The sequence below is a fragment of the Poecile atricapillus genome, chromosome 2 (assembly GCF_030490865.1).
Source record: "Poecile atricapillus isolate bPoeAtr1 chromosome 2, bPoeAtr1.hap1, whole genome shotgun sequence".
In the NCBI taxonomy this organism is placed as follows: Eukaryota; Metazoa; Chordata; class Aves; order Passeriformes; family Paridae; genus Poecile; species Poecile atricapillus.
In genome coordinates this window covers 77741455-77768299 of record NC_081250.1, presented here as the reverse complement: position 1 = coordinate 77768299, position 26845 = coordinate 77741455, and the positions used below count along the sequence as shown (strand labels likewise).

The 26845-nt window shown below is 40.8% G+C and overlaps 1 protein-coding gene across 1 annotated transcript in view; it reads right to left on the bottom strand.

Moving 5' to 3' along the window:
- MYO10 (myosin X) overlaps positions 1-26845 on the bottom strand; it is a 159351-nt gene that overhangs the window by 27582 nt on the left and 104924 nt on the right. Inside the window, exons 18-21 of the mRNA XM_058831435.1 lie at positions 25331-25439; positions 22458-22538; positions 940-1064; positions 692-806 (exon numbers count right to left, since the gene is read on the bottom strand). Coding sequence (XP_058687418.1) covers positions 692-806; positions 940-1064; positions 22458-22538; positions 25331-25439 — 430 coding nt within the window. The remainder of the gene's footprint in view (positions 1-691; positions 807-939; positions 1065-22457; positions 22539-25330; positions 25440-26845) is intronic.

Here is a 26845-nt window from a genome sequence, read left to right as displayed (position 1 = left end):
GCACAAATCACAAGCTGTTGTCTACAATCAAATTTGCAAAATGAGCACATACAAACACCTGGATTGTTATATTTCTCAAATTAAAATTGATTCATTAATTTATTCTAAAATAATTTGACATTTTTTCTTTCAAGAAAAAGAATGTGGGCAAAGTTCAGGTTGTCTGGTAGAAGACATATCAAGGTCTAATGTACTGCTAGAAAAGACGCAGACTAGGATGGCAAACACACTTGGAACTCAGTTCTGCCATGTGAGCACTGGCTAAAACTCTCCTCCTGATTTCTGCCACTGAAGAGGTATTGGTTAGGTTGGTTTACTAGTATTAGTGGGGCTCCCTGCAGAACAAAAGTGTTACCCCACATGTTCCATACTTCTAAAAATGAAAAAATCTAAATTTTAAGTTCTGACCCTCACCAGTGCTACCACCTGTGAGAAGTGACAGAGAATTGAGGCGGACTCTTTCTCCATGACTGAAATCATAGAGTTCCTAAGTGCCTTAGCAAATTCCTCAGCACAACCATTAATTGCTGGTTTAAGAGTTTCAAGAGCACCAACAAGCATGTGCAACTTCTTTAAAGGCCAGAAGTAATTACCATTAGAACTACATCTCTGCAGCTGTGCAGTCTAAATCCTGTCCCCTCAGTTTTGTACATGGACCAGCACCACAATATGCACAGTCAGCTTATTTTACCTTATTTTTCCCAAGCTGCCATTCAGTACTTGTGTTGTCATACAGACGAAGTAAGACGGCACATTTCTCATTTAAATCTTCAGGGAGAGTTAAGTTTCTCATGAGGACTTTATACCTGGCAACCAAAAAGTATTTATTGCTTCATTTAAGAGATAAAGTTCTATTTTGGCCATATGATTCTTTTTACTTTTGTTCCTCAACATGGTACCCGTGACTTACACTTGCAGTCCACAAGTCAGTGTGTTTACCTTTTATAAAAGTCTTGAAAGGGCCTCCGGACTGGGAAACCAGCCCTCCGAATCCTGACCGTCTCCAACATCCCAGAATAGCGCAGCTGGTTAAGCACCACTGTCTGATCAAACTGGTCTGGCATCTGAAATGAGCAGGTTCAAAACAAAAATTTTAATAGCAATGGTTAGAGATGTGGGGGAAATAAAGAAGGGCAAATTGTATGAATCTGGAATGCACAAAGCCTAATAACTGGCTACACAATGTCTTAAAGGATATTAGCAGTTCTGAGCATATAAAAATATTTACAGAATGGAAATCACAGTGTAATGACAGAATATAATTTCCATAGACAGAGCATTTACAGCCATTTAATCTAATCAACTGTCTCTTTCCATTTCATGTGTATTTGTAGGCTATTGCTGTGTAGGCAGAAACAAAAGAGAGAAGCACAGGCAGCTAATAGGTCAACAGCTATAAGCTTGACTATTTTGCTTCTTCAGCAATTGAATTTAAAGTCCCTGTAGAGGATCCCAACTGTTGAAGACACACAAATACAAGCCATATGGATTTAATAAAAAACAAAACCAGAAGGATGTAAAATATTCAATTTTTAGTGTATTGACAATTATTTGCTATGGATAGGAAGAAAAGTTTCCCAGTGGTACCTCATGTCTTAAATAAGATGTATTTGAAAGACTTTCTATTTATTGCTATTCTGAACAGTAGAAATATTCTCTTATGTAAACAGACCACCCCCTACACCTGCTTATGTGAAGTAAGCTTCCCTTAGTTTGCTTGCAGTTCTTTCAGAATTGTTTTCCCGTCAGAAAACAGATAACCCCACAGCCATTCAGTTATGAAAACCTGTGAATACTGATCAGTATGGTTCTGCCACTGGGAGCCTCAGGAATGTTCTCATCCCATCTGAGAACCCCCGAGTCACCTGTGTTTTCATCATGGTTTGAGGTAACCCAGACAGAGCCATGCAAAGCTGCTCAAGACAGCACTAATTGCTGCCTTGCAAAACATGGCCAACCCCCATAAGGAAATGCCACCACATGTAAACACATCATTTAATTCATCAGCGTGAATTATCACCATCCACTTTAATCTATCCGCTGACCCTCCTCCACAGCCACTTGCAGAGCTGGAGCACTGTGTTCAGTATTTTGCAAGTTCAGGAGGTGGGATCTCACAGATAGAGTCAATGGTTCACATAAAGACCTGAAGTTCTTCAGCTGACAGAAATGATAGCAAGATCAAGCCCTGGGAAGCAGTTAATCAGACGACTGTCTTGGTATTTATTAACTGGCTTTAATAATGTCTTTTGTTCAACCTAACAAACAAATCACTCCCACAGATTTTAACTTGACAAATAAATTAAAATTAACAAATAAATTACACCCCCAAACTTTAACTTTTTATACAAAGTATCTTCAGGAAAGCACAGGCTCAAAAGTTCATTTTAACTATCTACTATAACCCTTTCCATCAGTGCCTTTATTCATGAACAAAATGCTGTGTGCTAGTGGGAGCACCAGAGGGAGAAAACTTCTCTGTGAAAGATGAGAACAAACTCATCTTCCTCAACAGTATATTTCATTTGGATTTTGCCACCACGAGTAAAATCTCTGTATTTCAGTGAACACGCAGCATGAGTGCTTTCAGTGAGGGTATTCATACTGTTGTGGCTGGTATTGCCAGCAGGGCTTCCTGTATGTGCCCACTGTATGGCATCCAAGTGTCAGGGAACCAGCCTGGCAAAGCTCCCCCTGTATGTCCACGGCTGCCTCTTTCTGTGCAGGTGGCTGATGATGCCTGATGGGAAAGGCAGGGAATGGACACAGATGTACACACAGAAATTGTAAAGGAAAAGCTTTCACCCTGTGTAACTCAAGGCTGATGGTTGACACAAACAGACACAGCTTTTTTTTCTTTAATGCTAGAACCACTTTTAGTCATTTTATACTACCCAAACTTGGTGGCTCAAAAGGTGACATTTTTCTCAAGACTTGCAAACACAACAGTATTTTCCGTGTGCTGAAGTGGGCAGGAAGATGCCTGGATGGGAGTGGGGATACACCACAGCAAGGCAAAACGCTGATGACATGACAGATGTCTCTATCCCCGGGCAGCCTCTCCCTCTGCAAGGGAGCAGCTCCTGCTTTGAGAGACAGATGGCTGCTGTACAACCTAACCCTTTTGTTGCCACCTCCAGGCACTTAGCAAGCCAAAAGTCAGCACCACACCTGGCTTGAAAGCTCATGTTACTGTTTAAAAAAAACAACTTGTGTCACAAAGGAAGAAGAAACATTTTGGCAACATTTTCCCTACAACTGCAGAAGTTTGAAACGGCCCTGCTCTGTCACCAGAAGGTGGAAATGTCACACAGATACCTAACTTCAAACGCCTGCATTCTTTAAAAAAAGCATTAAACATTGCAAGAGATGTTAGCATGCTATAAACATAGGACAACATGGAGACCATTGCAACTTTCATCAACCACTTTAAATGCCTACTCCATCACTTTACATTACTCGCTATTTTTAATTACCCAGACACATGAGACATTAAATTTAAGGGTCAAATCCTCCTGGCATATCATTGGAATTGCATCTGCAGCAAGGTGCTTTGAGTAAACTGAGGGTTGGTGATAAGAGATACGCGTGACTCATCTCTTATGCTTTTCAATATGAAATACTAAAAGATTACCACCATGCCCCCCCCCTCCCTCCCCCCCCACTGCAGGGATAACCCTAAGCATAACTTCCAGCAGGACTCCTCACAATTAAAGAAATAAATTGTGTGTGCCTTTATTGAACCAGAGTGCAAGGACTGCACATATCCCACTACTGAACTGCAGACACTCCCCAGACAGAGTGACAGCCATCTCCACTTGAACACGGCTTGGTGCACCAATGAGTTAAACTTGCAATAGTATCAAATCTCCATTCAAAGGGTTACCTGTGCAGCTGATGATCAGCTTTCCCTCTTTACTGCTGTTCCTTCAGACTTCCTATTGTAGGTAAGCAAGCTAACTTTCCAATTGATACCAAAGTAATACATGACAGGACTCAGCTCTGGGGTCTGCTGAGTTTCTAGCAGTATTGCTGTTAAAAGCTTGACTCACAAATGAAAACTTTGGAAGCAATTGTATTCTCTAGGAAAACTTCATATAGACAATAGAGTCATGACTGACTTTAAAATAGTACATCTTCCACAGTAAAAATTTGAGGTCATTCCTAAAACTCAGACTCCAGCAAAGTAAGATAAAATTTACAAAAGAGAAGGCAACAGAAAAGGAAGTCAACAGATAGCTTCCAAAATTGTTTCTGAGATGCAATCAACCAAATTTTCAATAGATTTTTCACTTTTATCATGGAATGGCAGCGCTGAACCACTCCAGCACACAAAATCATCGGACAATAGCTAGAATCACATCAGTCAAGTCATATTAAGGCACTGAGCAATATCAATGTGAAATTAATAACTACAAGCCAAGTCTGTTCCACATGATAAGGGTGCTTTTATTTTGTGGGGCAGACACAACTTGTAATTCACGATTTCTTGGATCCAAAAGTCTCCACTGAATTTGCACCAGACAGCACCAAAGCCAAGACTTGAATATGACCTGGAGTCTCAACTGGCGAGACTTTGGTTCCTTAAGCTGCTAAATGCTTGCTCTGATCTGTAGTGAATCTCCCAAAGGGCAAAGCTTCTGCCTGAAATCACAATTAGAAGCAGCCATTAGGACAGACATCTAACACCTACGCAGAATTTTAATTATATATTTTTTCAGATTACAGCCTGACTGAGCATTAAGAAAAAACACCAATCCCTTGCTTTGGACAGTACTCTTAGTGAAGACCCTAAGGTGTGAATAACAGAGAGAACACAACACTTTCGTTCGTTCTGTGCATCATTTGCACAGAAATCAATCATCTGCTGAAACACAGAGCATACCTGACTTCCCCCTGTGGAAATCCTTCTTCCTCCCTGAACTCCTGGCTGCCTCACCAGAGCACAGACACAATAATGGCGAATGACAGCAGCATCACGGACTTTAGGTAGGCAGGAGGGAGCTCATGGAGAGACTGGCAAGAGGGATAGGGGTGAGAGGAGAGAGGGAAAAGATCCCACTCCCTTGGTTCTAGATTTCTCTGTAAGAACTCGAGCAGAATTATGTCAGCTTTACTACTGTGTCTTAAAATTGTTGATTTTCCCGATTTAAGGAAGTCTTTTGTGGAAGATACACCCAGAGAAAGATGAAACAGATAAGATGTAAAAAAGTAATTTTAAAAATTTAAACACCAATAACTTTTTTTAATATCTTAGTTTCTTTAAATCTGCTCTTTTACTCCTAAAATGAAATCCTGGCAGTTTTACTCTATAGAAAACCATCAGAAATTTAAAAGAGGTCACTCTTTCTCTGCTTTATAGGGGTTTTGGAACTAGTTTTCACATACAAACGTGTATATTTTGTCAGAACTAGCAAGACTTACAAAGGCAGATGTTTCTGAAATGGTCCCCATCATCTTCTGATTTCATTTAACAGCTCCATGAGTCAAAGCAAACACCAGGCTTTCCTTACAAACAAGTTTGAAAAATATGACTGACTTAATTTCTAATATTTATAATCTAGCTGAACTGATATGAAGAATCCTGCATGCCCATTGCTTGCCTTTTTTAAACCAAATGATGCTCAGTGATTCTCATCCAAATGTACTGCTTGGCAGCCTTTATTGGTGTCAAGGATTAAAGCCAATAACCTGAAAGAAGTGAAATGGAAATGCCCTCCCCTGCAATAGGAAAATGCTCTGTGACGTCAGGACAGGCAGGGATAAAGCCTGTCAAACCTGGAGATTGCAGCTGCACTGCTGTGTGTGTCATCCCCCTATCTCCAACAAATCATTTCACCCTCCTGCTTTTCTAGCCATCATTTCTTCAGTCATTTGCACTACTAGCTTTGATGACAACATATTATTCAACAGATTTTCAACCTCAGAATGTATGTGTTTCCAGCACAAGGAGCAGTAAAACCTGAGCATGTCCTGCCCAAGGACCTGGAGCATCAGGCTCCCCTCATCTAAAAGCCTGTTCCAAAGGAAGAAACCCTCCATGTTTTTCTCTAGCATGCTATCAGCTCTAACTGGAACAGATTTGAGTTGAAACACAGAAAAGTCTGATGCCTGCTTTGTTTTGGAAGGCATTCTCTTACTGTCCCAGAGTACTTGTGTCCAGATAAACACCATAAAAATATAGGACAATAGAAACAAAGAACACGCCACAGCTATTATTTATTTAGGATTTCTACTGTACGGCACTGGCAAGTCAAGGAAGATTTGAATAAACCTGACATAACAGTAAGTGTTTTACATGTCCAAAGTTGTTCTGGCCTTTTTCCACACACCCACCCCAAAAATCCATAAAAAGCCTTTTAAAATTACTAACACTGGTTAGTGTTAGTGCTGGTGGCAACTTGCTAGAAAAAGAACATGAGTATATTGCAACAATCCTTGTGCCTCATAAAAGTTCCACTGTGAACTCCACGCCAGATTTCACTGTAAGCTCAGTAATGACATGTTGGCTCTTTTTACAGTCTCTACAGGTCTGAACGTGACAGCACTGCATTTACCAGCAGCAATCATTTACACCATTAGCTGATCACTTCAACTCCTACTACTGCATCTGACCTGCATCACTCATCTTCCAGCCCTAAGTATTTCAGATAAGAGACAGACTGCAAAATTAGCCACTCTCATGCCACAGGTTAGAGTTTCCTGTGCTAAAAATAGAACTGCATAGAAGGAACACTGTAATCCTAGAGGTCTTCTACTCTACCAAAACAGTCAAAGCAGGAGACTCAATAAATGAATGTGAAAATGCCTTTGTATTTATATTCAGCCTGTCACCCAGCTTACTTTACAAGCAAGGGTATCCCAAGGACATTTTTAAGACTGCAGCCCATTTAAGGGCTATGAGGCTCTAAAATGCTACATTTGCTACATTGGTACACTGACTATTTGCACTGGTGTTTAAAGATTTCAGCTAGGTCAAGACACTATTGAATTAGATCCATCCACAAAGATGCTGTGGTCATTTTTCAGGTCCTGCCTGACTATATTTAGCAAAGAGAAGAGCTGAAAGTAGCTGCTTTGTTGGGGAAAAGATGCTTAAGTGATTCTGACTGGCTTGCTGAGATTTCCATGCTTTCATCAACAACAATAAAATCACAATTGCAGGGCTATTTAATATACTTTTTATTAGTAATTGTCCCTGTACTCTTGCATTTCAATCTTTCTGTTTGGTTTGTATGGACTAAAAGCTACCCTTCAGTACAACAGCCTCCTTGTGAACCTTCCTTTTTAAAGGTATCCATAATTTCTTCTAAGGAAGCCAGGATTTTCTACCTTTCTCATATAGGCCCAGAGGAATGCTAGCTGCTCAGAATGACTTATTTCTTACACACCAGTTACAATTTCATGGAATAGTAATGGATTGTTAAAGGCACAGGCTTAAACAATAGAGATACCAAAGTTTTCTAAGGGCATATTTAGAGCTCTGTAAGCGATTGCCTAAACTTTCAGCTGAAGGGAGCCCTTGTTGTTTGAATACATTATTCAGGGCCTCCATTGAAATGCACAGCGTGTCCCACGGGCTGTTTGTCCCAGAACTGCAGGACCATCCATGTGAGACAGGCAATTAAAAGCATTTGGGAAACAGGGATTTAAGGTTTGAGACTTGCTGGCAGGGTCTCAGCACACTGACAGAAGGTGTGACTCGCAGCACGGACCCCAGCTGGAACTTTTCATGGACCCTCCTTTCCACCTGTGTGCAATCCATTGCCATTTCATCTGAGGTCATCCTTACTAAAGCCTCCAGTCCCTACAGACTAAACCCCAATCTGGCCTCATTCTCCCCACATTGTGAGTAGTCAGCAGGCTTCTTCTGAAGAAAATCAATCAGACTGCCTGAGCCACAGACCAACCATGAGGAAACATGCTGTGAGGTACTAATTGCAGGGACAGCTATCCTTCCTTACCAACCCCATGTCAAAACAACAAGCACCAACATCTCCACTGTTCATTACAGGTTAAGAACTCTTGCACACACCTCTCCACATCTGCTGAGGCCGCATACAGACCAGCTGCAGGGAGAAACCCTGACCCTCCATATCACCAAATAACTTCTACAGACTGAGACCTCACCCTTTTTCTTTTGGGTGGGTTTGTTTTGGGTTTTGTTTATTTGTGTTTGTTTGTTTTTGTTTTAATTTTTCCACTATACTGTCACTCTTCCATGACAGACTTTTTATCAATACAGGGCTTTTTTTGTTATTTGACAATTTACTGGCATGTTGGGATCTAAATACATTACTAAATGCTTAAAAGCAGTAAAATACGTTTTACCATGGTCCCTTTAACATTATTTCTTCAGATAATGGTGCTTGGTATCAAGCATTTATTCCCAAAAGATACAAAGTTTCATTGCGGAATAGAACACTAGGGTGAAAATGCTTGAGAGAACATGCTCAAGATGAATTTCCTCTTGCACAGCCAAAGCCTGACATGGCTGTAAAACCTTGTAGCAATCTGTGTAAGAAACTAATCCAGTGTGTTTCTAGTACCTGGCATACTGGTTACAACAAGTCATCTTGAAACCCTCCAACAAGCCAGTTCTCACTGATATGCTAACACAAGATCACTTCAGCACTACATCCTCAAAAGGTATTGCAGATGACTTTGATCCACATTATCACAATTTTCTTTGCTTTCCCTAGTGACACAAACCTCTTTGCAGACTACAGCTGCATGCAGGGGAAGAGAGGATAAAGCATTATCACCTCCTTTACTGCAGGTTAAGTGAAAGGGAGGAGGTGGAAGAACCTCACTTCCACCTTGTGGGTGGAGGGCACTAACAATTCCATTCCACAGGGGGACATAACTCACATAGAGCACAAGAAGAGTAGAAGAGCATTCTGAATTCAAATCTGACTTTATTCCTAGCTTCAGTCCTGGGCATCCAACTTCTGCTTCTGTAGATCTCATCATATGCTATCTTCTTTAGGAGCTCATGCCCAAATGCCATTTACATCTTGATAGTCTTCTATTTTGAGACATTGCTTTAAAGAGAATACTTAAAATTCGCTGCTATTTCAATTCAGTGATTTATGAGCAAACCTGTGCTGCTCAGCTGTGTGACACAACAATCATGAATCACGCCTCTGTAAACTACAAGATTTAGAATAATAAAAGTGTTGGTTGGTTTTAGTTGATTTAAATGTGGAGTGTTCCTGCCTGTTGTAAGGCCCCAAGGACCAGCAACTTCATTGCTATAAAAATTAAAATCAAATTCAAGAAACGTTAACCAGCACTTGATCATGTCTCTTTTCAATACTGAGGGCACCAGCAGTTTCTCCAGTGCATTTAGCCCCTGCACACACTTCACTCTCTCCATATAAGATGCCTACAAAGCACAAGGCTGACGTAATGCTCAGACTTGCTGCTCCGTGCTTTCTCAAGCAAGGAAGCATTTCAGAGCCATTCCTCTTCTGAAAGAAAAAGTATGTAATTTTATAAAATTTTCTCTTAAGTAGCCCTTTCTCTTCCCCTTCCTATACCGAGCCTGTTGTTCGAAAGCCTTAATGGGAAATCAGCCAGGCAAATGAGGAGTGCCACAAAATATTCAGCCGAGCAGCTTTGTGTTGCTAGGACACGGGAGGTCGGGCAGCACTGAAAGGGCAGATTATTCCCACCCCAGCACAGGGCGCCATTCACAGTGGGCTCTGGACTCTGCTGCCCAGCCCTCCCGGAGCATCCCTGCCTCCCAGCTCCCTGCCCTGGCCCTCACCACAGTGCCCAGCACACAAGTCCCTCTGCACAGAGGGCTGCACATGGCTCTGGCTGATTTGGATCATTTCCAAAGTCTCGTTTCAACCTGAAGGAGCCCAGAGTACTGGGGTGGCTGCTCCAGAGCTGGGCTCCAGCAGACTTGCAGTGTAAACTACACTCCAGTGGTCTGGAGCTCTCCTTTAAGTATCAGGAGCCGGTAACACTGCATTTAAGACCACTTTTAAGTCTACAGAGGGGAAATTCAAATTTACAGAAGAGATGGAGATCCCTGTAACCAGCACAGATGCCTACCTAGCTGACAGCAAGTATTTTGTGATGGCTCACATGAATGGCCCAGCTCAATCCCATGTAACTGGTGTGTTAATTACTACTACATCTTGTATCTCAGTACATCTCAGAAAGTGTCAGTCTAATTTTGGCATTTTTCTTATAATTTGGTCCTCTGAGCTGCTATTCTCGTATTCCTATACATTTTTACATTATATACTCAGGAATTGCTTTGCAGATCTGCAACTGATTAGACAAAAGACAAGATTAGTGAAATGCTTGTGTGTGTGTGAGTGTGTGTGTGTATGCATTTGCAGGGCAGGAGCAGAAAAAGAAGGCAGTTGTTCATTCTTGTGTAAATTAATTTCACAGAAAAAGGCAATAAATATGTTCTCCTTGGAAAGCTTTGTTAAAACACAACAGTCCTATCCCATCCCTCTCACTGAGAGCTGGAGAGTCTCCTCCTTCAGTTGTTTGATGTTTCTGAGAACTACATCAAAATCAAATTAGGTATTTCTGGTAATTCTGAAATTTCCAGCGCAAGTCAAACAAAAAGCCCCTTTACTGATTTCTTCATATTTTATATAAACATGAAATGGAGGAGCTGTGTGGATCACAGCTCTCTGTGCTCCCCAGAGGCCACACATAGGTGTCAATACCACCTTGGGCCAGAACAGCAAGAAGCTTCTCTGTCTTCTACATTGACAGTAATTGCATTCAGTAGAGAAAAAAAAACCCACCACTGTCACCACATTGCAACAGGTTATGCATTGACAAGCATCAATATGACTTTTTTTGTTCCAATTCCTGTACAACTGTGAAGTAAGAGTTAACTATAGAGTAACTCTAAACTTTGCTTTATTAGCATGGTCCAGGATTTTCCAAAATGAATAGTAATAAACCTCCTTAACATCAATATGGTTATCAAAGTAACTATTAACTGATTTATCTACACATACATATCTAAAGAGTGAAAGAATGAATTATAATAAATGGTAACAGTATATCAAGATCTAACTAATTTAACATTTAACTGCCTCTGAGCGACTTAATTGTGATGCCATTGCTCATCTCCTCCAAGGCTGCAGAATTCACAGCCATAGATGCTGGTCAACAGCCCTTTGTTTCAGCAAGGTTTAGTTCCATCGTTATTTAGTTACAGGAACCACACATTTGGTTGACTCTATCCATTTTTAAGATGATTATGTGGAGAAAACTCCTGCCCTTACTTATGGCCTTACAATCTGTTGTGTCATGTTCAATATGCCTCTTCTTACCCTAGAAGTGGACTTTTTTCTATCCCTCTTCTGTATCTTCTTATGGTGCAAACAGACTGTTGAGACCCCACGACTGGTTAAGTGCATTTTCACTGCTGCCTTATCAGAACTCTTTCTCCAGAAACTGGCCAGCTGCATGGAACACACACGACTGGAAGCAAGGGATGTAACAAGTCTTGTCTTCTCTGTGCAGGTGATTTGTGACTTTAGGCTGGGCACGCATGTAAGGGCGCTGCACAAAAGTCTCTCCCCTTCACAACCGCGTGACAAGAGGCATTGTGGCTCCAGGTGCTCTGTTACATGCTGGCCAAAGCAGCATCAAACCAGTAATAACTTAAGCAAAGCATTTACATGTGTGCTTAGAGCTCATTGAGGCCAATGAGATGTACATGCCCTGTAAGAACCAGGCTGATTTGAGATGTGCTATGTTGTGCATGCCAGGAGTCACAGGGAAATGCAATTTTAGATGGCTGAACAGCCATTTCTTCCCTGAGAAATTCCTAGGCTGGCTTAAGTATAGAACCCAATATAACCCTTAATGTTTGACTCAGAAGGGGACACTTAAGATAAAATCAGCTTTCCTAAAAGCAATTTTGCTTGACATGTGAATAGTTTGCCTACATTAAAAAGTTCCTTGAAGCTAATTTAAGTGCTACACCCCTTGAAATAAAAATCCTCATTTCTCCCTTTGAAATACTACTTTTAATTGATGAAGCTGGTCACTATTTCTTTTTGGCTAAATAGGAAGCATGCACAAATGGTGTGTTTGGCAAGCTGCAGATGGACATACTCATCTTCATCATGCTGAATCTGGGACAGCCCTTCATTTTAGAAAGCCAGTATCACAGATGATTTGGCATTTATCTGTCTTTCTAAAAGTGGATGTCTATCCTCAACCCATCTTCATTATCACTTTTTCACTAATAAATGTTTGGAAACCCCTCCAAAGCACCTATTTGCCACACACTTAGGAGATTTCTAGACCTATAGAGAGTGAGTTTCAAAAATGCCATGATTGATTACATCATGTAAACAGTGGAAACAGAATATAGCACTATGAGTTTGGTGACAAACTTGCCTTCTCTATACTAGGTATTGTATAATGCTCACGGGTGTGTGCCATAATCCAAGGTGGCTGCCAAAGCAAAAAACCTGCCAGTGTCCCAAATTATTTACATGGTGCAATGGGCTTCCTGCCAACCAGCAACTTCACAGACCTGAACTGTGTGTGCTCACCTGGTGCTTGGGACCAAGCAACAAAACAAATACAGCCCACAAAGCCTGAGGAATCATGCTGCTATCAGCTCCCCAGAAAAGCTCCTTTAAGCAGCACCAGCTGCCCAGCTCTGTGTTGCCTGAATAGGTAATACACATCAGGAATGTGGAGAGGAGACAAACCAATGAGAGCAACCTCAAACCTCATCATGCATCTGTCAAAAACTTCCTGTAGGTTAGACTGACCACCCTTGCAGCTCTGATGATGTCCTGAAACACAGACTTTACAGCTACTACATTCCACTTCATACAACTGAAACCACAACCTGACTTCTAATAACTGTTAAGAATGGACCTGCCTTGCTACTGAGGTTTATAAGCTGCCTAAACCCACCAGAAATGGTAAATTCTGAGTGTAAGACAACAAAGATTAAATGCTTTGATGTGCTTTCAGTAAGCATTTTGTGTTTAATGTTTCATCTGATGAGGTGGCACCAGATGTTCTGAAGTGTACTTAGTCCTTACAAATGCATCATAGAAAGCTTTCCCCTGAAGTCTTTGCTGCATCCTGTGACTAAATGAAGAAAACTCATATATGTATGTACATAGACAGATACAGTCAAAGAGAAAAAGGCTTAGTAACTGATCCAAGTTCTACTCCTAAACATTAACTTCTGCTCTTCACACAGAATTTGTGTTCTGAGGGTAGCTTTGACAAAGATCCGTGAATAGCTGGGACAGCAATATAACTTTCAGTAATCTGCTTGTTGTGCTATAACTACTGTTGTTAAGCTTCCATTTATGTTACAGGTTGTAAATATATATTTTTTTAATATATATTTGCCAACAAATGAGAAACCAAATAAATCTTATCTTTTTTGAAACTAAGATTTAGAAAAGAAATACTAAATACATATCATCAACGTGTATACAACAAAACCAGATACATTTTGATCTACTACCACTGCTACCACTTGTGGTTTAAAAGGACATATTTTAACATCAGTGAGAGAAGAACAACTACAAGTTATGGCAACACTGTTTCCTGGTCCCAAAGGCACTTTATCAGATCATATACCCTCCATCTAGATTTGCAAGGCAAATCTAGGGCTGCACTTCTTGAGACCAGAATAAAACTCCCATAGACTTCAATGATGCAGGATCAAACCCATTCCTTTCATAACAGGTTCTCTCAAGCAATTTTATCCTAATTTTCTACCCTGTGGCTGAATTCTAATGTTTGCAGAGACAAGCACTTTAAATGGGAAAGCAAGGCACAAAGTGCAGATCCCAGAAGCAAAGGCAAGCAGTGGGGAACAGCATTATTTTACCTGCTGTGTTAGAGGGTTATTTCATTGGGGGTAGAAGGAAGAGCTGGCACAGCAAAGAAGGTCAAAATATATCAACTGCTATGCTGTCTTTTCCATTACTACAGCAAATTTTTTTTTTTTTTCCCCAGGTATATTCCCTTTCCTGCACTTCTATGGCAAAAAATTACTGTTTCAAGTGTGCCCCATCAAAGTTTCTCCAGTAAAACTACAAAATTAAATTAGACTTCTGGGTCCTGAAGATACCTTGCTTGACTCCCCCCACCCCGAACACACTAGTTCCCAGTATTGCTTTCTTATCATGCAGTCAATGCAAAAATACATGCCTTATGCCTTAATAAATGGCAGGAATACCATAATCCTTAACTTACATAGCTGTTTTTCCTGAATCTACACTTATAGACTGATCAACAGAAAAGATCTTTCTCCAGAAAGTAGCCCATCACAACACAGTTCTTCCCCTCTCTGCACACACAGCTCTACTTCTGTCGACTTTTTCCCAGCTCTGCAAACAATCACCCCTTTAACTTCCAAACAAAGTGTGATTTATTAAAGCAGACTGCTTGGCAACAAAGCTCTCCTGGTGTTTGAAAATATGATTAGACCAGTAAATTTAGTTCTTTTTTCATAAACTTGATTCTGCGTGCATTTACCCTCTTTAAAAGAAAATACAAGCACAGAAACATTTCCACTACAGTTTGCTCAGGCAAACTCCAATCACTTTCTATTCTTTTTCGACAAGTTCACTGCAGCATCAAGTATGCAAGATTAAAATAATTTCAAAACCTGCATGAATTAAACCCCTTACCTTTTAGGACGTTTTTCCCCTTCAGCGTTCGTCCATTGTGAAAAACTGAACCTTTAGCATTTGCAGCTATGCACACACACAGAACAGAGCTTTCTTCAGCTCACTGGTATTTCAAGTCTTTCATGTGATATCTTTGGCTGTACTTGCTTAATTCATTCCTGCTGCTACTCAAAGGAAGTCAAGCCTAGCGAGGGCTGGCTCTACAGCAATCACTGAAGATATTCCTGACTAACAGGACACGAGAGCTAATCTCACCTTATAGGCAGCAAGAATGTAAATATGTTTCACAGCCAACAAATTCCTAAACCTTAAGAGATAAAATGCACAATATGCCGTAAGACACAGCTTAGAAATGAAGAGACTTGTGAACTTTAGATTTTTTGCCTAAGAACAATGCTCTGTACCCCAGCGATGCTTTTGGAACTCTAGGGATGTCTTTTTATCATGGACTGTGCATGCTCCCTTGGAGTAGTTACCATGAGAACATAGCAAACAGGACTTGAATGTAAATTGCCATTTAGAGATGGGGGGACTTTTGTTTTTTTTTGTAGTAGTTAAAGAAAAAAACTTCCAGAGCTTGATGAAGTACACAGTTTTTCAATGCATACATTTGCATGACAATGTTTGCAATTCAAATGCTTGGGAGTTCGCACAAGAAGGAAGAAAAGCCAAGTTCTTTGCCGGTATTTATAAAAAGCGAACACTTCAGGCTTGGGATCAGTAGTTGCAGTTCCACTATTGCCTATTTATGCCACATACAAAGGAATTCATAATCCACAAAAAAAGCCATCAGGTGGCACAACATGTAAGAATTATTGTAGTGCCTGAAGTAGGCAGTAAGATCCTATGCTGCTGGCAGATCAATTGCTGAAGCAGTCAAAATCTTTCTCACTTCTAGGTATTGCACTGAACTACACAGCAAGCATTGCACATTAAAAATACCCCATGCCTGGGCATTTGATTTTTCCACAGGACTGTTCTGGTACTTTGCCATCTGGGCCACCCTCACCCAAGTCCCTCCGGAAGTAGCAATTGCTCCCCACGTGTCCCTCCATCCTGCTCACATACTGCCACGGTTTCTATCCAAGATCCAGAAATTGCTTGTGGACAGAGTCCTACCAAATGGTACGTGCTGCAAAACATGCAAAACTCTTGTTTGCCTGCTCTGCCTGGAGTTGTGTGCAACCTTTACAGCAGAGTGTCTGCTCCCTTGCCTGCAGCAGCCCATCTCAGCTCTCTGTCCCTAGCCTTAAACAGTTCAGTTTCAAACACCTTAACCACAGTCACTGAAAGACAAACCCTAATAGACTTAGAAAAGGAATACCTCATCAGTCCTGCTTAGCAAACAACAAACCTTGATGAAGAAGAAGAACATGCCTTGTCTGGGTGACTGCCTGGAAAGTGGAATGACCTACTTCAGCCAAGCAATCTGGGACACTCTGAGATGGGGACAAAGGAACAACCAAGTGGCTCGCAGGCAGCATAACCAGGAGGCTGCACTACAGCAGTGATGGGAGTGATCTTTCAGAGAGGACACTGAAAAGAGGAAAGCCTTACAGTTAGCATGAAACACCTTCTTCTTTCAGACAGGGATTCAGCTTCACATGTAACATTACTGCCAGCACTCTTAGAGCAGGAGTGAGTGCTTTCCTCACACCCACTCTCCTTATCACTTTTACCTAAGGAATGAGTCTTCCAGCGCCTGACCTAATTACTCAAATGATGTGTCAGAAAATGATGCAGCTGGGGCACACTCCACAAGTCTTGATTTGAAGCTATGTAATTCTGCAAATCCCAAGGCGACAAGATCCAGGTAGCTGAATTAAGTTGGCCAGGCATGACAGCACATCTTCCGACTGCGCCTTCCTGGTTATGAATAATAAAGCCTTATGAACTGGTTGAATGGTAAGGAGGATAAACAGTTTGCAATCAGCCCCATGCACTTGTTGACCTGTGAGATCAGGCTAACATGCTACATTTTTGGGAAACGGTTGCTCCCCTCCCAAATGATGAGCCTGAGCAGCAGATCCCTGAGTCTGACCCAAGCTGCCTGAGATGAGCAGTGTGTGCTCAGAGCTGGTGGCTCTGCTGCCTCCAGAAGCAATGAGAGCAGTAATTGGCAGCCAGAAAGCCTTCTTAAACCAAGTATTTATTGAGAACAACTGAGATTAAAGAGAGATTTAAAAAAAAAAATCAGTAAGGATCTCTAATATATGAGCTGCTTATACATCTCTAACATATGAGCTGTAAATTAATACTGCTAGACCTTAACTTTCTGCAGATAGCCCCACACACATCCAGCAGCTCCACCTGGGCTATATTATCTATTTCCTCTACTTTCAAAGTATGACAGAGTAACTATTAATGTGATCAGGCTATCTATTACCTTTTTCTTATGGACAGCAAGTCAAATTTACCCTGTAATCTGCTAAGCTCTCAGTACCAGACACCACTGCAGCTTTGCTGCAGAAGAGCTACCCCAGGGCTTGGCAACTGACTAAACCATAGAGACACTTCCATTTAGGGCCTAATACTTTTTAGCTTTTTTAGATGCTGGGCTCAGCATCTTTAAAAACCCACAAAGGCATCTGCTCCCCTGTAAGGAGACCCAGAGTCTGCTGAATGTTACTGTATAAAGAAAATGCTTGGTACACAACTCCAGTAGGATGGACATAGAAGTTTGGAACTAAACCACCTTATTAAGGATAATTCTTTTAAAATAAAGACTTCTGAAATTAAAGTTATCCAGATGCTCAGAAATCCTGTGCTTCAGGTACAGTAGAATACCCTTGAAGCTCAGAGTTTCTCTCCCTGAATCTTTCAAGGTTATGTGTTTGTGCTCTTCCCAATGCAGTACCATTAGACTTGCAGTCCTGTTATGCATATTTCTAAAAAAAAACCACAAAAAAACTCCCTAGAAGGCAAACTGAGTAATTCATACAGTCATGTCTCAATATGACAATACTGCAATTCCAGCTTGACAACCAGCTCACCTACTGCATTCCCTGCACTTGTACCTGCTCCACACCCTGCATATAATCACCCTTGCAGATGGGGTCAAGCTTTGCTATCACTGTTCCTTTCCACTGCATTCCTGAGCTGTACTTCTACCTGGTGTTTAGGCTGGTATCATGCTATACTTATATTTGAAATGATTCAGGGCTATTTTAAGAACACAACTTTCATTCAGGCGCCAAGCAAAATAGGTTTGTATCTTATTTCATATTAGAGGACAAACTGCTTGCTATTCCAGGGTGTCTCATGGCCATTAATGACCTATGCCTCAAAGTACACTGCAGGTGCCAACAGCCATACCTTGATCCCTTCAAATGGCTCTGTCCCAGAAGCAATGTTAACAAACTTATTGCCTTGATACTAATTTTCCCAGAATGTATATGGAGCACGATAGGAATCTAAGAAGAAGTAGATCTCACAGAATTTATTACAGACTTTTTTCTACCAGTCTTCCTTTGAACTGCTAAGGTATTACCAGCCTAATTTTTCCTGATGCTCCCTGTAACCCCTACCCCCCAGTAGGTTTACAATACAGGTTTAATTTTGTCTCACTTATTTACCTGACCTAATTAAATTTTAAGATTAAAAGAAAGTTAATGTAGAAATCTGAAGAGGAACAGAATTGTCCCTTTAGAGACGACAAGGTCTGACAGAAGACAGCTTTTATCTTGATAGTGACAAGACCATCACTGCAACAGAGGAATGAGACAGACAATAAATGAGCAGACAAGGACATGAGTAGAGACCCTGCAATCCTGTTGCCTTGTGGCACACACCAACACAAGTTTCCTGTAAAAACAATTTAAAAAATGAATTTTTTGTGTACATCAAATACTTCATGTGAACTATAATTGAGGATTTTGTCTATCAGGACCAAACTGGCCTTAGATCTGTAATGAAAGAGAAGTACATGCAACTATCTATGTGCAAGAGAGAACAGCCACGTCTGAACCTGCTGAAGTCTCAAGAACAGGGGATAATAAAAACAAGGTGTAATAACTGAAGTTTTGAGAGACCAGCACAGCTGAGAGAGACAGCACATCTGCTCCTGCAGATGCTGGAGGTGGGGCCACTCACTATGATTATACCAGCATAGTGCCACTGGAGATTATGCCAATATATTTTCAAGAAATAGCCTAAATGGAAAAGGGAAAAGCACTTTGAAAGCACTTGAACCAAGCTGCCCAAGGCTGGCTGCTTCTGGGCAACAGGAAAACTTCTGCCTCTGAAACAGCCTGAATAGGAAGTTTAGATCTTAAATTTACTCTGATCGGTCTCTTGAATAGCACCAAGGCTTAGCAACTTTATTAATAGCAGCAAGCTGGAAGAAACATTCAGCTGATGATTGTAGCAATGGCTGCAGCTTCTTCTAAAAAGACAGTCCTTTTTTTGTTGTTGGTTTGGTTTTGTTGTTGGGTTTTTTTTGTGGTGATGTTTGCTTTTTAATTTGAGGTACATGAAGAAAAGGAGACAGAGATCAGAAAAGGCAAGGTTACAGGGAGAAATCATTATCAAACAGAACAGGAGACAGAAAAAGAAATATGAAACCAAGAAACAGAAAGATGTGCTAAAGTTCAAAGGGATGAAATGATACATAGTTCTGCCAGCTGCAGTGAAGATAAGGGGAGCTGAGGAGAAAGACACTTCATTAGCAGAAAACACTCATTAAACATACCAAGTGGAAAAGTTTCCATGTTATGGATAGTTCAGAACAGACTGGAAATTGTGAAAACAGACACCCTGATTGTTCTGGGGTCTCCCAAAGATTAATGGGTCCACTGTCCTTCTGTCTGAGGCCTGCCTGCCGAAATGTCTTGTGACAAAAGGTCATACTCCATGCGCTCCCTTTAGGAAATTGCACTAATGAGTGTAGAACCTGCTTTCATATGTAAATGTTCAGTGGTTTACTGCTTATGCTGGATTGTTTTTGCTTGCCAGTGCAACATATTTAAAAATGGAACTTTTGAAAAATTAAAACAATGAAATAATGACTGTAAATTATCACATCTGCTACCAAAATGAATATGCTTCAATATCTAGAACAGCAGAGAAATCTGCTTTCCAAAGGCTTGAATTTGACTTGTATTTGCTTAACTTCATTCACCTACAGAATTCAAACACACTCCTTGAGTTCCCCCAGCCCTGCCCCTCCAGTTACAAAGGATGTTCATCAATAGGTGTGTCCCCTATTTGTACCCAGTTACAGAGAGGAGCAAGTAGATGGAGAGGCTTTGCTCCCAATAACACAATTTCAGCTCTCCTTGACAAATCTCTCTGGTCCAGCTCCCCTTTAATGCTGTGTATTTCAAAAAAGCAGTAAAACACCCCTTTCTTCCACATAGGTATTTGGCAAGCACAGTTTCTGTACCTTCCGAGTGACATCATTCCATATCACTGTGACTGCAGATGAAAAACACAGAGGAAAATTATCAGTGAAGACCTTTACTTTCTTTTGATCCAAGTTTACTCCACTTCAGTAGCTCATCTGAATCTTTCAAGCAGTTTTTTTCTAACCAGCCCTGCACTGTGAGTCACCACTGTGGTGATCCCTGGAAGTCCAATCACAGCTCCTGTGTCTCTGAGCCATGCTGGTTCACAGCTGTGCAAACTGAGTCACCTTATTTTCCTTTGTCTAACTGAAAAGAAGCAACATGTTGTATGGGAGGATAAACTACAAACCACTCAATGGGATTGGCATCTACAGAACCCAACAAAGGTACAGAGCAGGCAAACACTGTTTTTGTCCCTGCTCCAGTACCTGCATTGATGCAGAAGGAGAGACGCCAACAATGTCACAAGGTCAGCACTAAAAATCACTGTGTTTGTTCAACATGGAGTGGGGGACAGAGAGCAGAGTACAGCAGGCAAAACTTCCAACAGTGAATCCCAAAACTGCATTTTGGTAACACTTGCCTGAATGAAGAATGCCATCGACAAACATTATATATGGCTTTCCTTCTCATTTTCATTCTTTTACTGAGTCAGCTACAATAGTGAAGCTCTGTGATATCTGACTCTCGTTCTTCAAACAGTATTTCTTATTTGGTAAAGCCATTGATTCAAGTTAAACTTGCAATCAAAAAAAAGGCAAGTGGAAAACAAGTACAATCATTTTTGCATAAGATTTCAGTAAGATTTTATATGTACATTGAAATGGATTGTCTATAAAAAATTCCCAATCTGTTCCTGCATGCAATCCTGCAGTTAGAGGTGGTTCCCAGCGACTGTCTCAAGCTTCTTCTCCTTGCACAGCTGCTAATTCTGTGAGAACTGTGTTTTAGTTGTAGTAAAATATATGCACAGTAAAATATATAATGCACACCAAACTTCTCAGGGATGAAGCTTTTTAGTGTGAAAAGACTGGAAGAACAAGGAACATAGGAGTGGGAACTCAGTGTTTTCCTTGCTATGGAAATGCAACAAGTGCCTGGTTCTTGCATTAATCACAGCAAATCCTTGTTACTTTGCTGCTGTGGGGATGAGCCTTATTAGTCAGGTATGGAAGGACAGATAAGGAAAACCTGTGAGTTTGCTTCCAAAATCCTTCTATATAAGGGTCATGGGACTTCTAGACAGAAACAGGATCAGGGAAGCAAACATGCTTTTCAAAACTGCCTTCCTTCTGTGATCAAGGATTTGGCTAAAGACACAAGCTCAGAAATCCCAGCTACTCTCCAGGGCTCTGTCATCCTCATGGGCTCAGTTGCCTGGTGGCTTCACACCTCAGAGCACCAAACACCTCAGGACACAAAAAGTTGTTCTTATTTGCTTCCAGGCTGCTCCCTCTTGCTAAGGTGCCCAAAATCTGCATGTCATTTGGCACATCACAAATCGCAGCACAAAAGCAGAGCAAACAGTCAGCAGCTGAAAACATGTAAAGTCAAGGATATACTGTCCAGATAGCACTAAAACCTACAATGAAATCCACACATTTGTTATGTTAGTATCCTGATTAACTAGACAGTCCAGAAAGCTGGACCATGTAAATAAGGATTTATAGTAAAGTCACCAGTCTCTGAGTTGCCATGTGAAAACCATAAATCAGATTCACTAGCACCTCTGCCTGTTGTATTTTTGACAAAAGCAGACCATGCCTGAATAACAGCCTATCATGCCCAAAACAGAACCAGGCTAACAATATTAATTTCAATGACTACTGTACCATTACCACTTCATTTCTAGAGAGCCCTCCAACTTATTTAGGCAAATTTTGACACTGCCTTTCATTATCCATAACTCAAAAGACAAATTTATATAATAAGTCTTAGTCTCCAAACTTGTTTTAAGGACAAAACTCTGAAACAAAACAAAACATCCAGCACATACAGTTTTAGGTATTTTCATAAATTGAAAGACTAAGAGTCTGCTAAGAGTCTGAAAATAGTCATTCACACCAGTTTTTCTATACACATTTGAATCACTGCCTCTAGTGAATTAAAACAAACTTTGTGATTTTGATATTTTCTCCCTAAAAAGGCTCTCTCGGAGTTGCCACACAGGAAGTGCAACCTTCTACCTTCTGTTTATAACCTTTCTTAGAGCCAGTCATTTATCAGAGTTGTGAGAAATGACTATTAAATAGGTGCATAGGCCATGTGCAAAAAAAAAAATCAAAAAATAAAAAGCCCTTCCCAGTGCCTTCCCCTTGCAGAGCTTTCTACAAAATCAGTGAAGAATTCTACCCTCTGCTTCACACAGTGGTAAATAACTGTCAGGAAGCAAAAGATTAGGCCTGAGATGTACAGAAAAGATGGATATCGTTTAAAATCTTACCTTCTGCACGTTGGGTTTGATGCACCGAACAAAGAAAGGGTTTGAAGAACTCAGTGTTGCCATTAAAGAATGAAGGGATTCCTGGAACACAGGCAGAGAGAAGACAGTACTTCACAAGCTGGATTTTTGTACAAGCAACATAACCCCGGACAAGAGTCCTGAAGCTCAGCACTGCAGACAGCATCTAACTGCAACACCTAGTGGTGCACATCAGAAGTTACTGCACCGTGGAAGCTCTTGCTTCCAAACAGACAGGGACAATATGTGTGTGTGCACTTCTTCCACTGGCTCTTCTGATCACTAGCATCACCATTTTACAATGAACAAGATTCACAGATTGATATGAAGAAAACTGTTCATAAGGAAACACCAAATTGTTGCTTCAGGGATCTTTCAAATGACTGCTTAAGACTTAGGATCCACATTCCCAAACAAGATAAACTTGAGCAAGTTAAAATGAAGGATAAAGGGTCTTTGGCAAAATCCACCAACTCAGATTTACTCTATTTATTTCAACCACCCCAAACCCACTCATTTTCCATTTTCCCTGAAGAAAACAGGTTTTTTACTAGCTTTGGAACTCTGAATGATCCAATGCACATTAGATTATCAGTTGTCTGAACCTCAGCCTGGAGATAAAAATCACAAAATCCCTCAGTCCTTTTATGATTATTACTTTAATTACACATCCGCCCCTTTCCTGCCTGAGCCATCATTCCATATCTTATTCCAACTTGCCTCATTCTGTATCATTAAGTATGATGAACCTTTTTAAACTGAAGTCTTGCATTTACTTTGCAGAGATACAAATGATTGTACAAGAGAGGTGCTCAGGCTCTGAAGAGCCCACGAAGTTAGCAATGGTAAACTTACACCCCTCAAAGGTGGCACTTTGTGCCAGGCAGCAGAGAGAATACAGAGCAGGCTGCCAAGGAGGCAGAAAGCGCACATTTTAAAGGAGCAACACTGTGTGTCATGCCATATGTCTTGGAGCAAAACTGTCAATGTCAGTCTGTTATAACAAATTCTTGCTTTAATCTGCAGACCAAGCACTTACTTGGTGATTGAACATGCAGTGATAAAGGCAGCAGGCAGAGTTATGGCTGTGCACGAGAGCTGGACCAAGGCAAAGTGAGCAAACAGCAAAATAACTGGGAACATAAATGGTAGTTCTTGGTTTGCTTGCCTTTGCCAGCCTATGGACCATGGAGTTGGGCAGCAAATATTAAACAGAACATACAAAGATGAAAATCTTTGTGTAAAGACAAATATTTACAGCTTTAAAAAGTAAAGGCTTCACTCATATTAAACCCGTGTGAACATTGCATCTGTGGACAATTCATCCTGGGCTCCCACTTAAAGATTGGAAAAGATGGTCAGTCTGAACAAAAATTATCTAAACTGTTTTCACTTTCACCTGTGGTTCAGCACAGCGCTGCAAGCCTCTAAGTTGCTGTCAGGTGATGAGCTAATCTGGAGCTTGCCCTGCTGTTGTCGAAGTCAACAGGCTGAAACAGATGGTATCTAAACTCTGCTATTCTGCATGCACCCCCAAGGCCTGCATTAGGCAGGTCATCAAATGAAAAGAGTCAACCAATTTATCATGGGAATAAAACTGTGAAGGCAAAGTTCTTATCTTCGGCTGAAATAAGATGAAGTAATCCCTGTAAGGCTTTAAAATGTGTGAAAACCACCTAATTCTAACCAACCTAATTCTATTCCAACCTAATTCTCTGGGGAAGGCATGGTGTGAAGGTCAACCTCTTTTGAAGTAGCCCAGCTGGTTAATGGTCAGTTACTGCAGAATTAGATAAGAGGCAATAATGTTTTGATTTCATGTTTTATCACCCTTATGTTTTCCAGGGTCCCTGAGAGAGAACAGAAGGAATACTACACATTGTTCTGCCTTGTCAAATGGGTGAAAAAATATGGTCTGCTTTTGTAAGGTTAACATCTAAAAGGTCTACTTCGCACATATACAAATGACCAAGTGGAAACAGTACCTTCTGCTACCCCACAGAACCAGCAAGTAACACCATCTCATAACAAAAAATGGATACTTCTAAGATGAGTTATGGCAGCACAAAGCAAGCTGTCCCAAAAATACAACATCAGCTGTACTCAGTGTTTTTTTATAAAAGACACTGTGTGTGCCCCAGCATACACTCCTTGCTGTTCTGTCCAACACTTAGCAAAAGTTTATTAGGATAAAATCTGCCCTTAAGGGGTTTGAGTCTGCTCTTTTTAAAAAAAAAGTGAATGAACTCTGCAAATGTATATTAATTCAAATAAAATGAAAGGCAACTAATCCAGACTTGTACTCATGCAATTTAGGAGATGTTTCATGCCAATCTTTCCCTTTTAAATAATTTGCAGATAGACTTTATGCTAGATTTCAATTTGATGCCATTTTTGATGAGAGGCTATAAAGCCTCATAAAAAGGTGTTTAACAAAAATGCATTCCAAACTTTAGGTTAAAGTAAGGCAACACCTTAATAAGGTATTTATTCAGCACTTATTTTTCTAACCATATAGGCACTGCTGTAAGGCTTTGTGGAATTTTGTGGCTGGACTTAGATTATAAAGACAAACCAGGACAAGAGAGACCAACTTCACAGATAAGCTTTAAGATAAGAACAAGCAAGTGGGGAATGCAACGGGAGTTTTGTGGGGCTGGTGTGATGGGAAGGTCAGTGTCTACTTGAAGCTAGCCAGGACAGTCAATCGATTAACTAGCAAGGGCAGTGTCATAGAAGAGGCAGCAATGTTTTCATCCTCAGGTTTTGCCTTTTTCAATCTGCACCTGTTCTTTATGGACCAGGGTCTGTCTATCACTGATTAGCTACAGAGCAGAGATGACACATTAACTAACCTTGAACTGGAGACTGACAGTGGGTTTTCTGTGCTTGCTTCCACATTTCAGAGTGTCCTGATTGTTGCGACTTGAAACATGTTCAAATAGGTCATAGATGAAATCAAGACTGAAATAGAAAAGGAAAACAGTGTTTCTATAGTGTATCTTAACAGACTGTGAGGTTCACCACTGTAGAATGCAAAGAAAGCACTGTGTCTTAGCAAGAAGCTCCTCCATCAAAAACATACTTATTGATTTTCTCCACAATCTTTAATAAACAATAGATTTTGCCTTTGCAGAATTTATCCAGGGGAGAAAAAAGCAAAAAAACAAAACAAAACAAGGGGGTTCTTTCTTCTCCACTCCAAACACATCATTATGGAAATGAAGTGTGAAGTCCTAGAGGCTTTACTGCATTTTACTCCACTCATTCAACCAAAACTCCAGCTGACTGCAACTGGAATTGTACCTAACAAAGACTAAAAAACAAGACTTCCAGCTTGGTTATGCATGTAATACAAAACAGCCATTCATGCATGCCTCACTTTCAGATAACAACTGTGCATGCTGTTTTCTACCCTATTGGTTGAGTACTCTCCTTTTAGCATTTCTACAGAAACACAGACATTTTAATTCAAGCTCCACACAAATGATGGTGCAAAACCAAAACCAGGCCCAGACAAGTTTAACTCATTTGTTCTTTTCACCTAGATACTTTAACTGACAGATGTCATATCAGAAATGTCATAAATCCAGAACAAATAACGTAATTGCTTAATAACCGTTTCCCCAGCACAGAAGGACTTATGGGATTCACGAACAAGCAACTTGCACAGCAAGGCAGGATGACTGGATGGGATAGGGGAGGGCAGCAGATGAGACAGCAATACCCAGGCTCAGCTCCCTCCTCTTCTGCCATTCCTCTGTGTGTCCTGGAGTCTCAACCAAACACCTAGGAAAAGGGATGTGGTACCACCACAGCTCACAAGGGTACCATTATAAGGACCCTAAGACCTTACACAGCAGAATGACATCAGACATGCAGGTACCAGAGGCATCCAAGCTCAGACTTTCAGTCAGATCAATCTTAACAGAATTTCTCCCTTTGAAGCAATTACTATACAGTAATTGCTTCAAAGGAAGAACTTCCATTAGATTTGCACTGCGGTAGTCTCCGACAGCAAGTGTCCAACCAATTAGGGAATGCCAGAAATACAAACATGAAGTAAAAAAACACATGCGTGCTGCCTATAAAGCACTCTGAAACAGTCAAAAACCACAACCACCTTCTAGCATCCTTACTCATTACAGAGCAGCAAGTTAGTTCTCTAGGAACCCCCTGGACTGAACAGCAACAATAGTACAATGTGGGTAAAGCCAACTTTGTCAGAAGCGATTACCAGCAACTTACAGACAACTTGCTTACAGACAACTCTGATATGCTCATTTCTGTGATACGATATGCTCATCTCTGTTTCATCTATACTCATTTCAGGTCTGCTGCTATGCAACATCTAAATCTACTCAAACCCC